Source organism: Chrysemys picta, chromosome 9 (genome assembly GCF_011386835.1).
Source record: "Chrysemys picta bellii isolate R12L10 chromosome 9, ASM1138683v2, whole genome shotgun sequence".
Classification (NCBI taxonomy): Eukaryota; Metazoa; Chordata; order Testudines; family Emydidae; genus Chrysemys; species Chrysemys picta.
The window spans coordinates 62,409,767-62,427,801 of NC_088799.1; the positions used below are offsets into that span (position 1 = coordinate 62,409,767).

General features: G+C 50.1%; 1 protein-coding gene across 1 annotated transcript; it reads left to right on the forward strand.

The window, feature by feature from the left end:
- The first annotated feature begins 464 nt into the window (after positions 1-464).
- LOC101938246 (uncharacterized) lies at positions 465-13,230 on the forward strand. The gene is made up of 9 exons (XM_005310993.4): positions 465-683; positions 1,184-1,297; positions 4,576-6,261; positions 6,855-6,954; positions 7,653-7,801; positions 7,976-8,088; positions 10,038-10,127; positions 11,201-11,323; positions 11,915-13,230. Exons 1-9 carry the CDS (start codon positions 623-625, stop codon positions 12,116-12,118), a joined length of 2,640 nt encoding a protein of 879 aa, XP_005311050.2. The 5' UTR covers positions 465-622; the 3' UTR covers positions 12,119-13,230.
- The last annotated feature ends 4,805 nt before the right edge of the window (positions 13,231-18,035 follow it).

Consider the following 18,035-nt stretch of genomic DNA (forward strand, 5'->3'; position numbering starts at 1 on the left):
TTGTGGGACAAAAAGACACAGAACATCCAGGCTGGATGGAATCCTCTTTGCAGGGGTGGCATAATCACATACCCTTGAGCAGGCCTGATTCTATCCAGCTAACAACAGCAGGGCACACACCAGCCAGTGTTGGCATTTCTAAATGTGTTAGGAATTAAGGGGAATACTAAGTCCAAAATCAGGAGACATGACGGAACCCAGGGCCGCTCAGAGAGTGAGGGTGTGCTTGTTAGAACCAGCAGATGGATTTTTTTAGAACTATTTTATTCAGTACCCAAACTGTCCCATTGGCAACAGGGGAGCATGAAAATAACCTCTGCCAATCATTTATAAGGTGTCCTTTTAGCAAGAGTTAATCAAGAGTAAAATTAACAGGCCTTCAGGGAAAGATAGGAGCAACACAGGCTGAGTCACAGACTGAAGTTTATTACGCTTAACAGCCCACTTGTATTTCCTTCTCTGCTACTCACAAGGGAAATATAACTGAAGCTGTTACTGTTAGGGAAAGGGGTGGAGTGCTGGGAGGAACAGCAGCCAGTGGAGTAGGTTTGACTATAAAGAGCTAGGAAAAGGGAGAGAGACAGCATTTCAGACTGCCTTTGAGTCTTCAGCAAACTTGGTCATGGCAGAGGGCCGGGTCCAGTCACTTCATTACTCCATAGGGCTCCTGGGCATTGCTTCAGGTAGGAACCAAGTTTACCTGGCAAGGGAGGCTGGTGGTGGAATTGACTTTCTTGTATAATGAGGTTACACATTTTAAATAGGGACTAACTAGATTCTGTTATGAAAGAAAGAGTTCTTCCCCACAATGGGTTCTCTGAATCTTCCTTGCTTGGATAAAACCCGTAGATCTATAAACCAATCTGCATAAAGCAGTCAATAACATGTTTGTCTTGCCTTTCAAACACTGAGCTGAACTTTTCTATTTGGTTGGGAGTCAAACCTAAACTTTCCAATATAGTGTAGTTTCTAACAGAATTCTTTATTGAGATTCACTTTCCTCTTTCTTTTCTCCTTCTGTCTCTCTTCCCTGGATCCCTCTTTTCCCCAATTGCTCTCTGTTTCCATTCCTCTTTCTTGATTCCTTCTTTCTTTGCATTTTTCTGTTCCTTCTTTATCTCCCCCATCTCCCATTTTCCTGGAAAGCTTTTAAGATGTTTCTTTTCCCCTGTGTTCCATGCAGGATCCCTCTTGCTAGCTGTGCACTCCTACAGCTTCACCAGCCCAGCCCCTCTGATCCCCAGCACGGCTCTGGGAGTCCTTCTGTTTATTATATCAGCTCTCTTGGCATATGCAGGTAAGACCAGGAGCACTGGCACCTAACAGACCTTTCTGCAGCTTTATACATATTTTTGTACTGTTGTACTATTTTGCCAGCAGTTTTGTCAATGTGCAGAGGGACTTGAGAAAGAAACATCAGTTCTAAATGAATCATTTACTGAATTAGGTTCACTGCACTGGAGGTTCGCTCATTATAAATACAATTTCCAAACTCTGTAAGAATGATAGTTTAAGGGCAGTCAGTGAATTAAACAGTGTGTTAATAAGTGTCAAGTATCAGAGGGGTAGCCATGTTAGTCTGGATCTGTAAAAAGCAACAGGGAGTCCTGTGGCATCTTTAAGACTAGCAGATGTATTGGAGCATAAGCTTTCGTGGGTGAATACCCACTTCGTCAGACACATGTTAATAAGTAGTTTGCCAAGGTTATAATCAGTTTAGGGGGAAATCACAGGTTATCATCACAGGTTATAAAAAGTTTCAAACTATTTTGACTGACTGGGGAATTACTCATGTCTCCCCACCAGGGGGAATGAAGAGACTGATGCTTAGGTTTCAATACATTTATTTTAAGGGAGGCATTAATGGGATTGCCTTGTATTGGTCCTGGCATTTTCCTAGATATTAAACAAAATGCTAACTAGAGGGGAGTGGTCATGGGTAACAAAGCTTTTAAACTCTAAGTACTGGGTTCAGATCTACTCTCAGCCAGTGCTGACACAAAGCTGCCCTAAAGCCTGATCTAGAGCCCACTGAAGTCAATGGGAATCTATTGATTGGCCTCACTGGGCTTGGGATGAGGCCCTTAGCATGGAGCAGCTTTTTGAAGGCCCTTGTGAAATGGGTTGGTAGCCTTGGTTCAGCCCAGTGGGCAGGTGCTGTCTTCACATTAGGCAGTGATCAATCATGACAGAGGCCAGTGAACACCCTAGGGTTGCCAGGTGTCCAGTTTTCGACCAGAATGCCCAGTCGAAAAGCGCCGTTAAAAGTCCAGTCGGTGGCGCACTGGGGCTAAGGCAGGCCCCTAGATGCAGGGGTGATCAGGGAAACTCCGCATGCTGCCCTCACCCCCAGTGCCAGCTCTGCAGCTCCCATTGGCTGCCGGGGTGGCGGTTGCAGGCGTGGGCAGTGCGCCTTGCGCAGAGCTGCCTAGCTGTGCCTCTGCCTAGGGGTCGGGCATGCTGGCTGCTTCTGGGAGCAGCGCAGAGCCAGGGCAGGCAGGGAGCCTGCCTTAGCCCCACTGTGCCACTGATCGGGGCTGCCTGAGGTAAGTGCCACCTGGCCGGAGCCCAGACCCCAAACTCCCTACCCCAGGTTGGAACCCCCTTCCACACTGTAACTCCCTCCCAGACCCCGCACCCCCACCCGCATCCCAACCCCCTGCCCTAGGTTGGAACCCCCTCCCACACCCAAACTCCCTCCTAGAGCCTGCACCCTGCACCCCCTCCTGCACCTCAATCCCTTATCCCAGTCCTGAGCCCCCTCCTGGAGCCCACCCACCCCCCAACTCCAACCTCCTGCTCCAGCCCTGAGCCTCCTCTTGCACCCCCCAAATCCCTCATCCCAGCCCCACTTCAGAGCCCATACTCCCAGATGGAGCCTGCACCCCCTCCCGCACCTGAACTCCCTGCCCCAGCCATAAGCCCACTCCCGCATTTCAAACCTCTTGGCCCCATCCCGAAGCCCCTTCCTGCGCCCCAAACTCCTCAGCCCCAGCCCCACCCCAGAGCTTGCACCCCAGCCCGAACCCTCACCCACTCCCGCTCCACAACTCCATGCCCCAGCCTGGAGCCCCCTCCCGCACCCTGAATGCCTCATTTCTGGCCCCACTCTGGAGCCCGCACTCCCAGGTGGAGCGCTCACCCACTCCTGCAGACCAACCCTCTGCCCCAGCCCAGTGAAAGTGAGTGAGTGGGGGAGAGCGAGCGACGGAGGCTGGGTGGCTGGAGTGAGTAGGGGTGGGGCCTCAGAGAAGGGGAGGAGAAGGGACACGGCCTTAGAGAAGAGGCCAGGCAGGGGCAGGGCAAGAGTGTTCAGTTTTGTGCAATTAGAAAGTTGGCTTGAAACCAACTTTGTACCCTTGTACCCTTAGAGGTGAATTGCCTAATTATTACTCCAGTAGTTTGGGGGCATAAACACAAAGGGTTAAATTATGGCCACCCTGCACTGATATAAGCATGGAGAGCCTCTTACCCCTAACACACTTGTGCAGGAGCAGCCATGACTGGGTTGCTAGCTACATGGGAGCACTAAAGGAGAGGTCAGTCAGCATTGCAGTCTCCGGGGGAAGTGTGTCAGTGCAAAGCAGCTATAACAACTGCTGTTTCTAAGGTTACTGCACCTCAGCCCCCTTGAGGCATAGCTGTTCCTCCATTGCACAGGCACAATGCCACAAAGCCTTGCTCTATCAGTGCTGCCGCTCCCCCTCCCAACATGGCACTGGTTCACAGGGCCATAACAGAACGGAATGGAAATGGGGAAATTCTTGGGTGCCAAGTTCCAGCCCAGAATGAGCATCTCCCAGCCTAGGTATAAACTTCACAACACTAGGGGTTAGTAATGTGATCATGGAAATCCTGAGGCACCATGGAAGGTGCTTGTCTAATATAGGAAGCGAAGAGGGCATGTAGCATGTTTGTAAAGTTGTAATATTGTTTTGGGGTGATAGCTGAATTCCATTCAAACTCACATTCAACTTTAAGTCTCTCTAATCAAGTTCTTTGTCCACTTTTGGAGACAGGGCACTGTACTAGATTGACCTTGGGTCTGATCCAGGCAGGCAGTACCTATGCTTCTTTGTGAATGACTGGTTATGTATTAAGTGCCAACAAGGTGCTCCATGCTGTACATGACATATAATACACACAGGCTCTGCCCCAAAGGTCTGGCAATGTAAATTAGACAGAAATGGAGCGGACAGGATGCAACGGGAAACCCAGAGAAGGGAGCACCAGCACTTTTTTGTATTAGTCTATTGTGACAATTATTATTGACTTATGGGCATCATGGAATTTGGACGAAGAGACGATAACGGCTTGGGGGACCCAGACTAGGCAGGGCCGTCCATGGACAAGGGTTGGAGGTGTGGAAAATGGAAGACAGTTGGTTGTGGGAACATCTGTAAGTTCATTATCATTAAAAAGTGATGCAATTTACATCAAAATGTGGTGCTGGGATGTGTCATTCCGGCACACTGACAAACACACCCAATTGTCCTGGTGGTGTCTCTACGAGTTGGTGGCTTCCGAGACATAGTGACCTGGCATTCCTGCTTCCTTTGTTTATTTCCCTTGTAGGAGTTCAGAAGAGCCTGAGAAGTGCCTCCTTGTTCGTGTCGCTGTGTCTCACCATCTCAGTGCTGTGGTGCAGCTATGGAGTCATCCACATCCTGGCAGGGCAAGGGGTCCTGAATGGCACTGGTGATTTCCGCAATGCCGTGGTGCCCGGCCTGGCGACATTTACTCTGGGGCTCCTCATCATTGGGGTGGTGGGCTTCCTTCAAAGAGAGCTCATCCTTGCCATGGTTGCTTCTTGCATTTCGCTTGCCTGTGCCCATGAAATTGCCATGCTTTATAACACGGCTTTTGGTTCCTCGGCAGTGGCTTGCAATTATATGATTGTCTGCTTCCTTGGGGGCTATTTTGCTATGGGGAGGGGTCTTTATTTCCTCAGCAAGAAGAAAATCACCTTTCCTGGCACAGATCTGGGCAAGAGTAAGACCAATGAGCAGGTCCAAGCCAATGGTGCCAACACGAATGACTTGGCAGTCATTGGTCTGATCTTGAACATGCTGTCTGCCAGCGTCTTTGGCTGCAGGCTCCTGGGAGTGACCAGCAAGCTATTTGTGGGCCAAGTACCTTGGCTTTGGGCAGCTGGGATTTACCAGATTGGGGTCTGCATTTTCTCTTACCGTGCCCTGGATACGTTGGCTGCCACATTCTTTGGTTTCACCTCTGTGCTGAAATTTGCTGGAGGCTATTCCCTCCTGTACCGGATCTGGCAGCAGGATGAGCCGGTTTTCCCCATCCCTTTCTTGGTGGTTTTTGCTATCCTCTTTGCTGTCTTGGCCCTTTTCATCACCATTAAAAGCCTGGTGGATGGCCTGTATTTGCTCTTTTACGTGGCCTACTGCATCGCCCTAGCCTGTCACCCTCATGGTTATTTTGAAGGTGGTCCCCAAGGTGTAGACGTGGCCATCTTTGTGGCCTCGGCCCTTATGGTTCTCATTTACCAGTACAACATGAAGGCGAGTGCCAGAATCCCTATAGGGGAGGGAACGGTCAAGGCCTTGCTCTCCCACAGCAGTCATCTCAAACTTCATGAAGGGAAAGACCTTCATGCTCCCTACCTTGGCTATTCCAAGTATGCAGATGCCGAGGTGCTTGGCTTTGCGTGCAGCGTCCTTGCTTCCTTTGCTATCACGATGACAGTGGACCCAAGGGCACCACTTGCTACTGTTGTTATACCTTGGGTGGTGATAGCCGGAGGGATCCTTAAGCTTTTATGTGGTTCAGTGGCCTTTGCCTGTGGTAAGACCTTGGAGAGCAGTGCCTTCATTCTCTATGGGGTCATGTGGATCATCTGGGGCTTAACCAGATATGGTGATCTCTATGGCACTAGCAGGGGCTTCCAAGTAGCTGTAGGCATCATCGCCCTCATGCTTTTCAACTGCTTCATTGTCTTCTGCACTCTCTTCCTAAGCATTTCCTGGTTCATTTACTCCCTCACCTTCTTACTCATACTCATCAGCTTCTTGCTGGATGCAGTCAATGCCATGCCAGCTGGCTATGATATTGCTGTCACCATCATCTTTGGGCTGGCCAGCTTCTATTGCTTCCTTTCTGCCCTTTTCAACAGTACCTTTGAAGGTTCCCACTTCCCTATGGGTAGGCCTATTGTGAAGCTCAGTGGTGTTGGGGGAGGAAGCACCAAATGCCTTCACTTGCCTGCTAGGAAAGCTTCCTCAGTCAAGCAAATTGCAGGTAAGGAAAATGTATAGTGGAGAGAACAGGGGTAGGGGTTAACTGCGGGGTTTCATATTGAAGGAAGTCATGATAGAAGAACTACATTTTTTCCCCTGTCTGAATCTAGAAACTTTGATTATACTATGGCATTTTGACCAAAGCAGTATGGTCAAATGGTTAGAGCAGAAGAGTGGGAAGTAGGGGTCAAATGCTCTGCTGGTGTAAGTGGGAAAAATTCCATTGAAGTCAATGGCTTTGCACCCACTTATGTGGTTCAATGTCTCCTGGTTCCTGTCCCTGGCTGGTCATCCCATCTACTTCATACAAATCCAACAGGCTGGCACTGCAGCATGACACAGCCTCTGGGAATCCTTGCTGGGATATTTCAAGGGGTAGAGGGGGAGGGTTACTCTCTGGATAGTGGGACGCCTCCTTGCCTGTCTGCATGTAACCTATAACTCTCCTTTAATGAACACTAGAAAATATACTGTAGTGGGCAACACTTTAGCAGCCAGGGGATGAAGCCGAGGTCCCATAGTAGATCTCTTCCATCTATATCTCTTTTGTGAGTTTATCACCCAGCAGTTCTCTGGGTTGTTTCCTGTTCTTAGAGATCATGAAGAATGGAGGAGCTTGTGGCATCCCCACAGACACAGTGTACGTTCTGGTGGCAGCCTGCAATCGACCTGATGCCGTAGAGAAAGCTTACAAGTAAGTGTTTTCACTACAGGCCCAGTGAGGGCTTCTTCTAATAGTCTAATGGAGACTCTAGCCACAGGCTGTAAGTGGCAACTGACAGCTGCTGTTGGGCAGTGTCTGCTGCAACAGGTCTGAAGGTGCAAGGGCCACGATTCAGCCCTCATAAGAGCAGTAAGCCTGCGGGTGAAGATCAGGGTTAGAAGAGGGAACAACTAGCTGGGTAATTGTCCCCTAGAACATCCAGCAGGAACATCACCCCTGCCAGCTGATGGAACCAATTGGCTGGGAGATCACAAGACTGTACAAAGAACAAAAAGTGGGGGCAGGCAGTGGGAACGCACTGTCAAGATAAAAATCATATTCATGGGAAAAACTCCTCCTCTGGGTCTGATTTCTTTTTCATGTTGTGCCCCCAAAATTAGTGGACACTTTTGAGAATTTGGGCCTAAGTGACTTGCTCAGAGTCACACAATGAGTCCGTATCATAACTTGGACTAGATCCCAGCTCTCCTTCCCCCCCGCTGAGCTGAGGGCTTTATCCGCTGGATCATGCGGCTTTTACTACAAAGGCTCTTGTGCTTGGCTGAAGTGTGCAAAGGCATGTCTGAGTCTAAACCTCCCTCAAACTGCTTCCATTGCAACTGGAGAAAATAATTCCCAACCTCCCGTTGGGTGCTACAGAGCGTTCCTTTCTTTTGTCTTCTTACCAGGACTAAGCGCCAGGCTCAGGATCGCCCCATGTCACTCTGGATTTCTAGTCTGAAGCAGCTGGAACCTACAAAGCATTTGTTCAACCCCATACTGTGGGATTTCATGGCGGCTGCCTGGCCATCTCCCATTAGCCTGGTGGTTCCCAGAGGTGAGAAAATATTGTTGCTGTCAAGCTTTCCACAAGGCGGAGAGTACTGCTGATCCAAAACACAGCAACACTGTGCAACGATGCCAGACCATTCCTCGTTTAGTTACAGGGTACCACGACTGTTTGTAGACTCAACCCCCATCAGTAAGTGTTGTGTGGCTGTTTCCCTTACAGGGGAATGGGTGGACTTCCTGGGGATGAAAGACTCTGCCAAATATGTCGGTACCTCTCAGAGCATCGCCATCCGTATCCCCGACTGCTCCATCACCACACATCTCATTGATCTGGTGAGTGACCAACACACATCTCTCTCGGCTTGCTGCTTGATCTTAGCAAGAAAGGTGATGGGTCTAATGATCACATGGGCCACCATGAACAGGTTTGGTGTCAACAACTAGCATTCAGCACATGGTGCAATGGCTAGGAACTGGTGTCAGGAGACCTAGGTAGTTCTCCCAGCTCTGTCACTGTCTAATCTTGGGCAAGTCACTTCACACCACTGTTCCTCCAAATGTAAAATGAGATTATGTAAAGACAGTCAGGAATTTTTTGATAGAAAATTGCCGATTTGTCAAAACCAAAACATTTAGTGGAAAGGATTTGGAAAAAATGTTTTGGAAGTGTCAAAACCTGTTTCAATATTTTCAAAACAAGAAATGCCAGTTTTCCTGTTCTGAATGATTTTTTGTTTTGCGATTGAAGCTGAGTAAATAATCATAAAAGATCAAAATTGAAACAAAGTGTTTTGATTGACCCAAGCCAACAGTTTTTTTTTATTTTTGGCTCCTGAAAGTTTTGGAGATTTTGACATTTCATTCCGATTCAGGATGGAGGAAAATGGTCAAAATCTCAACATTTTTCATCGGATTGTACAATCCTTTCCAGCCCAGCTCTTGGTGATACTCACTTTTGTAAAGTTCTGGGGAAGAAAAGTGATGAGTATTATTATTACCGGCCCGTAATATTAATTAAGGTTAAGGTTGAAGGAACACATAGCAGTTGTTTGGTTGAACATTTGCTTACAAGAATGTTTCAAAAAACCCAACAATCCAAATGTTAGAAACCTAGAAAATGCATAATTATCACCCCCCTTGTCCAATTCGCTGTATATTTACTAGAAAAGTTCTACCTCCGATTCACATCTAACCTCGTATTTTGAATGCAATATGATCCTTTTTTGGATTGTAGGTGTGGACTGTAGAGCAAATGATGCTTATTCAACCTAAATTATGGAACCAATGCTGTTGCTCCATAAATAACCCCAGCAGTGGTACGTGGGGTGACAACATCGCTGCCCTGTGTTAGTATAATGCAGAGGTGGACAGCTGTATTTACCATACCAAGTCACAGAAACAGCTCAGTCCAAGGATGTGATCCACATAGCTACCATCTCAAGGCAACTCCTCTCTCTAATGTCACAATGCCACATGCTGAACACTCTTTGTTTTCCCATTTGATACATCCCTAAGGCCATTTCCTCTGGCCTTTGCTGGGTAGAAAAGCTTTTGCCCTTTCCTGCTTTGTGCTGAGCACTTCTCTTGCTGTCTTCCTTATGAACTCTTGGTGGCAGCAGCAAATGAAGGTGTGGTCGGGTGCAATTCAGTGGCATAACTGCTGCATAGAGCGCTGCAGCAAACTTCCTACAGCAATGCTGACCATTGCACCTATGCCCCATTGATACTGCTCCAAGTGGGGCTACATTGATCACCCAGAACAGTGGGATGGCTGGTGCTGCTGTACTAAGGCAATTTATTTGGAACCTGATCCTGACCTTCCACAAATCAGACCCCTTCCCCACCACTGTGTCTGTGGGCCTCTGCTGACGAAACCATGACACCCTTCCTGTTCCTTTGATAATTTGCTTGCTGCCCATATTTCCATTGGGGTTCCAGTGTAATTTACTGTCCCATGAAATTAAAATGCTTCATTCCTTCCTCAGGAAATATGCTCCAGGAATTATTTTAGGGCAGTTCTCTGGCCTGTGTAATCCAAGAGGTCAGACTAGATGATCACAAGGGTCCCTTCTGGCTGCAGAATCTATAAGACCTCCTCAATTCAGCCTAGTTTTCCGTATCTTCCTCACTGTACTGCTGTCCTCACACTCACACTCTGGCACTCTCCTTCAGTTAAAATGTGTTTCAACAAACAAAAAGTGAAACGAGTCCGTGAGCATTATTGTTTCTGTGCTGGAAGCTCTGATCAAAACCCACTTTCTCATTTTGTTCTCATTTACCAGGTTGGCCCCATTGCAGTCACATCAGCCAATCCAACTGGAGAAGCAGACACCACCCACCACAATCAGGTGTATGCCAAACTGGGAGACAAGGTAATCACCATGTGCTTCTTCACATTCATCCTGGGATCTGAGGGAGATGTGATCACAAGGTGATATTGATTTACTCCCAGCTGGCAAGTCGTGGTTACGACTAAAATCCTGAGATAGATTGTAAATTAGAAGCTCATTGAGGCTTATCCCAGAAGGGCCAGGGAGGGAGAGAAAGAAGGCTGGAAAAATAAGGAATCAATATTAACACAAACATTTTTGTTTTTAAATGCACAATCTGTGACCCACCACTGTGGTTGGTTTCTCTTCAGATCCATAAGGATGTGGGTGCCATAGAGCATTTATGGACCTAGAAGTGATCAAGCCCTTGACATTCTAATGTTCCAAAGCCTTTGGGGATGTCAAAGATTTTAGAACCCTTGTTGTCTTTTGTTTTAGTTTTCAGAACTAAAGTTCTAAATCTATGACCAATGCTCTAGAGACTAAAACCACTGGGAGTTCTAAAACTTTCTGAATCTTAGGGGACTCCCGTCTTCCATGAGCACTGCCAATTAAATTACCAGATTCTTGTATTTTCCAGTTTTTAAACTCTGAAAGCAGAGTTAATGCCTTAAGTAATCCCATGAATGTACTGGATATTTCCCACTGAAAATACAGAACTTGAGACAAGTTAATGGCAAGTTCATGTGAGGATGACTTAGGCTCACAACTGTTCTTTCACCATTCTCACATCTGACCATTCTGACGGCCTACACATACAAAGGCAACCTTAGAGATGCTCAGCAGATGTAAACCAGCGTAGCTCCACTAAAGTCAATGGAATGGTGCCGATATACACCAGCTGAGGATTTGGCCCTTGAGTTTTACTTAGTGCATTAATTCCACTTTGCATTGATCAAAGTCACCCAAGATCACTGGGTGACTGCTGGAAATCACCAGGGATTTCTGGTGACTTTGGCCAATGCAAGGTGGAAAAAGGAGAGGGAAGGGATAGGAATCTGTAGCATGGCTAGAACCTGTAGATAATGCTAAATCCATTGAGAAAGGGGAACTCTCCCCCCTTTAACCAACTGCCTGAGAAAGGCCTCATAATATGAGTGTTGCTTACTATCAAGGTGGATGCGGTTCTATGCGATGGGCCTTCTCCAGAGAACATTGCCTCCACTGTTGTGGACTGCACCAAGATTGAGAGTGGAAACATAGGGTTCTTCAGGGTCGGCATTGTTCCCAAATCCCAGGTAAACCATCTCTTTTCTGTATTTCTCTTTCCCTTCTCACTCTCTCTCTTTCCCTTCCCCACTAAGTGGGTACTGGAAGGACAGGGAGGCACCTAAGATCCACAGGGAGGCAAAGATATCTCCAATAGTCTAATGCTGGAGAGTCAGGGACTGACAGTTAGGATGCCCGTGTCCTATTTCTGAGTCTGGTGTGACCCTGGGCAAGTCACTTCCCCTCTCTGTGCACGAGCTTCTCCATCTGTAACATAGGGTTTATCATATGTAAAAATCATTTGCCCATTTATGTAAAATGCTTTGAGATCCAAGGTTGAAAGGTGCCTCATATGTTAGTGCAAAGGGTTTTCCTTATTCCACTAGATTAAAAGATGGTGGGGAATCTATTGCTAGTCAGCAGCTGGGACTTTGAAATGTACGTTCTTCAGTTGTGCCAATCCAAGAGTCTTTGAGCTGAAGTGAAGGCTGGGTGCAACTTGCAAGAGAGAAGGGCCAGCCAGTGTGGCTTTAAAAACACTGTGGCATCCTGTGATCGCAAAAGAAGCTAGTGCTGTTGCCACTCAATATCCAACTCCCAATCCTGTTTGTCAACTCCAGGTGCTACAGATACTGGAGCAGGTGCAGAGGAAACACATGCAGGGCCATACCAATGGCAGTGTCGCCGTGGCGGGCCAGAAGCAGCAGCAGCACCTCTCCCATGCCATCTCCAATGGGATACATGCTGCTAGCCCAGAAGAGAGTGCATTGACATCATTCACTAATGGTGCATTCAGCACTGATGAAGAGGGAGGAAAGCTCTGAGCAGCCCAGTTACACATTCACCAGGGAGGGGCTTTCCAGTAAGTGACATGCAGATAAAAATAGAGGATGGGAGAGAGATCCCTGTCTTAGGTGCTGTGAATCCACCCTTCTATGGATACTGCTAAACTGCCCCTGCCTGGGGGTGATTTATAACCCAGGAATGTACAGTGCTATTTTTCCTCATTGGAGTTCACCAGATTTCACCAAATACCATCTATGATCAAACAATCTTACTGGAGTGGCTTACTGGCCCCAGGTCCTTCTTCAAGGGTTTATGCTTCATCCCAATATGAAGACTGGTCATACGGCCTCTGATTTGGGAAAGTCTTTCTGTTCATGTTACTTATATTGATTTGCTTAGGGGGGAACTCTACATGAAACAAGTGATGAACCTTGCTCTCCCGCCCCCATAGACCTTTTCAGAGGCTTGAACCCAGGGGTCATGAGTGCAGTGTAAACATCAAGGTAGATAGGAGACGGCGCCTGGATGTTGGCACCTTTTCCCAAGAAAGGCAGGTACCTAAAGTTTAGCTACTTGGCTCAAAATGAAGATTGCAGAAGTAGTGGAGTTTCAGGAAAGACCCTCCTTTCTGAGGGAATGATATCACCCTGGGTGCTGATAGTATCTACACTGCAGGCACATTTTTGAAGTATCAAAACTTTTAAACCTGAGAATGCAGGCTTTTGTTCTTAACCTAGGGGCGTTGCTCAGCTTGCCTGCTGAGAGACATTTGGGTCGGGTTCAACCAGTTCCAACTCTCCATTCCCTCCAGGCAGGGAGTTGACACTCACCTATGTAGCTTAGTCTGCCCTGAGAGCAAATTTAATCCCCCCCCCACTGGATAATAATGTGGCATATGGGGAAACTGAGGCACACATAGGCTTCATAAAAAATATTACAACAGTTCCCACTTTGTTACAATACTGAGGGAACAATAAGGCCTTCTTGACTTGTTGAGGAGATGGCTTCCTTCTATGCAAAGACAGAATGTTGCATCATTGACTTATTTAATTTATTTTGCAGAGTCTCTCATTGTAACTTTTTTTTACTGATTTTTCAAAAAAAAATCAATAAAACATTTCTAATAAAATATACAACTTGTAACACTGAACAGCATTACCATGCATGGTGATTATCAGACCATCTGCAAACCAGGAGCCATGTCTCTGAAATGAATTTAAACACTTCACAGTGCCCTAATCTGTTATCCAGATACCCCTCAAGAATGTAGGGAATTGTTCGTACCCTTCACAAAAGCTGCCCATGTCTCAAATAGGAGAGAGGTCATAGATAACATCAAAATTCATCTGTGAGAGGTTTCAATAGGATTGCACTTTGAATGTAAGCTCTTTGGGGCCTTTGTTCTGTGTTTGTACAGCACCTAGCACAATGGGGTCTGGGTCCCATGACTAGGGCTACTAGGTACTATGGTATGCTAATAATAATGCCCCTGAGATGAAGTGGGCCCCATTCCTTAACCAGGTTAAATAACAAGCAGGCATCACTGAAGAAGTCCAAGGTGAGGAGTTTCTGAAGAGGGTTAATCCAGAAAGGTACCTAAGTATCACAGACCTCTTCCCCAAGGACATCTAATAGGGAGCCCCAATGGAGAGCTTCTGGATTCATCATTGTTATGCACCTTGAATAGTACTTTATACCAGTGAGTTCAAAATGGGTTGAAAATTCTGGCCCCTCTCAAAAACCCCAGTCTGGATTCTTTCCTCCTCTCCAGGACAGTTCCCATTGGCCAAGTGGCCAGCCCCCATAATGTTAAATTATGTTCTTGGCCTCCTTTAAACCCTTAAGTCCAACTGGAAAGACTCACAAGTGCCTCATTTTGCAACAGTGTCTTCTTCTGGCTCTGTAGGGAAGAGTGTTAATGAGCGCCAGAGGGCTTCCCTTCTAGCCCTGCTCAGCAGGAAAGGTGTTGGGTGTACCACAGGGCCACAGGCCAGGTAGGGGATGAAGGGGATGGTTAGGGGGCTCAGAACTCCATCAGAGGGAGGTGATTAAAGTACACCATGACATTATCAGTGATGGGTACATAGGTCCATAAGTTCATTTTGGTTCCATCTCTGAATCCTTTGGGCCTGAAAACTTTGGCTGGAAATCACATGTGAGATTTTCAACACCTCCTCTTCCTGGCTGGGCTTGGAACTAATCATTCCAGAAGGGCCTTCCCAGCAGCACTTTGGCCTTTGCAGTCCCAGAAGTACAGAGGCAGCCATGACAATGAAAAGCAAAACCCAACACAAAAAGAGTATTTGTCATTCTCAGGAAAGATCAACTTCACCTTCTGCTCCTGGAAATGACATCTTAAAACAGGCCTGTTGGCATTGCAACTGGGTCTAGCACCGGTGACAAAGTTCCTCCTCTATCTTGGTGGGTCCTGCGCTTATTGGCAGATTTTCTTGCCTCAGAGATTCACCATGTGGGTTGGGGAACAGCCCAGAGACCCTCCCCTCTGGAAGAACCCACAGTCCAGGTCAATTGGGAGGTTTGGGGGGAACCTGGGCCCGCCCTCTATTCTGGGTTCCAGCCCAGGGCCCCATGGACTGCAGCTGTCTATAGGGCCTCCTGTAACAGCTGCATGACAGCTACAACTCCCTGGGCTACTTCCCCATGGCCTCCTCCAAACACCTTCCTTATTCTCACCACAGGACCTTCCTCCTGTTGTCTGATAATGCCTGTGCGCCTCAGTCTTCCAGCAGCGCGCGCACATGCGCACACACCCTCTCCCTCTCAGCTCCTTGCTCCCAGCTCCTCACACTCACACACAAACTGAACTGAGCTCCTTTTTAAAACCCAGGTGCCCTGATTAGCCTGCCTTAATTGATTCTAGCAGCTTCTTCTTAATTGGCTCCAGGTGTCCTAATTAGCCTGCCTGCCTTAACTGGTTCTAGCAGGTTCCTAATTACTCTAGTGCAGCCCCAGCTCTGGTCACTCAAGGAACAGATAACTGTTCAGCCAGTGACCAGGGTGTTTGCCTTCAAACAGACTCCTGTACCCCAGTGGCCTGGAGGAAGGTAGGTAGAGAGCTGCTCCTCCTGCTTCTAGGCCCTGGGTTTTCCCTACAACTGCTGTCTGTTGCTGCTGCTCCAGCTACTCTCCTGGCTGGGCTAACCCCCCCCCCCACTGCATCTCTACTACCTGCTTGCTGGCTGGCTGCTAGACCCCCCACCCCTCCTTGGTTGCTGTTGCTCCAGTTACAGCCCCTTGGGGGGGCGGCTGCTGGCCCACTCCCCGGAGGAGGGGAGGGAGGAAGCCAGCCATTGCTCCTGCTGCTGAGGACACCACCACCATCGACCTTCCACCTGAGGGGGATCCTTCCTGCTGGCCCCCAGACTGCAGCCTAAAGCTGCTGTGTTTGCTGCTGGGAGCTGCTGAAGCCCCGAAGAGGAGGAGAAGGAGAAGAGGACCATTTGCCAGTAGGGGAGCGCCTAAGAACATACCACCGTGGAGGGGTTCTCACGGACTGAGTAACTTTTGAACTGTGCTCTTGTGGTGGGGGTCTAGACTGTGTTTGTGGGACACAGGGGGTGTGGCGTGGAGCCTGCCCCCTGGTCCATCTGTGTCCCCCCCCCGACCCCCACCATCAACATCATCGTTGCTCCCTCCACCATCCCCACTGGCTACTTACCATCTGCCTCGGGCTCCTGCCTCTGGGACTCAGCTGCTCCCCAAAGCTTGCCACACCCTGTTGCCACCATTGGGCCTGACGCAGCAGCCAGCTTGCAAGGACTTTCTTTTTTGTTGCAAGCGCACATGGGTACACGTGCCCCCCCTTTTGGACTGACCCTTTCCCCCCTGCAGCAAGCCCCCAGCTTTGCCCCTGTTACCTACCCTTTGCCCCTTACAACCTTTTGCCCCTCTCCCTTGCCCCAGCCCCTCGCTAGGTCCAATTTGTTTGCCTGCCCCGTCCTTTCCCTCTGCAGCCTTTGTTTAACCCGCCCCAGCCTCTGAAGCTAGCCTCGTGGTTCCTCTGCTCCATTTCCCGCCTGCCTGGTTGCTCCCTTCCCCCTGCGGTCCCCTTGCCCTGATTAGCCCCTCCCCTCGTGCGCCCATGTCCCCTCCTATGCGCTTGTGCCCCTCCCCGTTTTAGTTTGGATTCTGTCTCACTGCACCCCCCCAATGCTGTTATTTCCTCCCTTCCTTGGTGCAACAAGAGGAGCCAGAAACCTTCTCTGAGTCGGTGACTGACCCCTAGCCCTTAATAGCCCCCCATCCACCCCCCCTTTTTTTGGCGCCCTCCTCCCCTGCCTACAGCCTAGCGGGGAGGAGTGGTCGACCTGCTTCCCCCTTCCCTACCCCTCCTCCAGTATTTGCTCTCCCCCTGTCCTCATTATGGCAGGGGATGAGGAGAGTGAGACCCCTCGGGCAGACCCTGCTGCCCCTCCTCCACCCGCCCCACCATCATCCCCCCCTAGCCTCTACCTCAACTGCCGCTGCCGAGCCACCTACTACCACCCCTGCTGGAGCGCCGGCAGTGGTGGGTAACGAGGTGACCTCCGCTGCTGCCACATCCCTCACCCCCTCTGACTCTGGGGGAGTCCCCACAGCCGGCAGGAAGGGCCAGGGCACAAAGAAGGGTAAAGGCCCCGCTAAAAAACCAGGCCCTCCATGGCAGGGGGTGCCCCCACTGCCGCGGCCCCGCAACAAGCCGCGGCGTCCCTCCCTGCTGTTCCCTCCACCAGCTCTATGGGTGTCCCACCCCCAGCTCCCAGGGCGTACGCCCAGGTAGCGGCGGCCCACCCGCCTGCCGCTACGTCATCTCCCCCATCCACCGCCTCTGCTACCATCTATAGCGGCCGGGGCCCCTTCCCCACCTTGACCAGGAAGCACGGCGTCCGTTGCCTCCTGGTACCCGCCTCGCCCCACGTGGAGACCTACGTGCAGGCGTTGGCGAGGGTGGTGGGGCCCACGGCCATTGTGGCGGCCTCCAAGATGTACGGAAAGGTCGTCTTATTCCTAGCAGCGGAGGCCGCCGCCCAGGAGGCAGTGGAGAAGGGCCTGGCGGTGGGGGGCGTGTATGTCCCCCTGGAGCCGCTAGAAGACCTGGGCGCCCGACTGGTCCTGACTTCTGTCCCTCCCTTTCTTCCAAATGCCGCCCTGTTACCCGCCCTCTCTACCCTGGGGAGGCCGATCTCTGTGGTCAGCCCTCTCCCATTGGGCTGCAAAGACCCCGCCCTCCATCACGTCCTCTCGTTCCGCCGGCGGCACGTGACGGTGAGGCGCTCGAGGGGTCCTTCTTGGTCCCCTACCAGGGGGCCCGCTACCGGGTACATTATTCAACAGGGGAGGCCCGGTGCTACCTCTGCTTGGCGATGGGACACGTCCGGAGGGACTGCCCTTTGGCCCGGCACGGAGGGACACCCTGGACCCCCGAGCCCCGGCAGGGCGCCGGCCCCGTCATCGCCGGCACCCCTAGCTGCCTGGCGCCCGAAGCCGCCCCTCCTCCTTTCCGGCCCACCAATGCTCCTGCTCGGGCCCAAGGGGTATCTCCCCCAGTGCGCCTAGATGAGCGAATGGGCCCCGCCTCTGCCGCCTGTGATCTGGCGGGGCCTGTGGAGGAGGGTGAGGTAGGGATATCGCCGGGCATAGAAGAGGGCATGCCCCAGAGAGAATCCTCCCTCCTACATACTGCCCCACCATTGCCTCCCCGAGTCCCTAAGCCTTCGCTCTTGCTCCCTGACCCAACTCCTGTTAGCCAGCCCCCGGATGATGCCATGGAGGGCTGGTCCTTAGTACAGGGGACGCGGGGCAAGCAGAAGGCTCGAGATCCACTCCTTCCATCTGATGTGGTAGCCCCCCGGAAGACCAGGAAGGGGGGAACCGATGCTGAGCCTTCCGCTTTGCCCCCGGGTGGGTTTTGTCCACCATTGCCGGCTAGGGAAGACGTGGCAGCATCGGAGGAAA

Bases quoted from the DNA above. Each gene is read 5' to 3' on its own strand.
- LOC101938246 (XM_005310993.4), top strand. From the start codon at position 623: ATGGCAGAGGGCCGGGTCCAGTCACTTCATTACTCCATAGGGCTCCTG. The intron at 6,955-7,652 runs GTAAGTGTTTTC...TCTTCTTACCAG, and splicing joins GCCGTAGAGAAAGCTTACAA to GACTAAGCGCCAGGCTCAGG. The intron at 10,128-11,200 runs GTAATCACCATG...CTTACTATCAAG, and splicing joins ATGCCAAACTGGGAGACAAG to GTGGATGCGGTTCTATGCGA.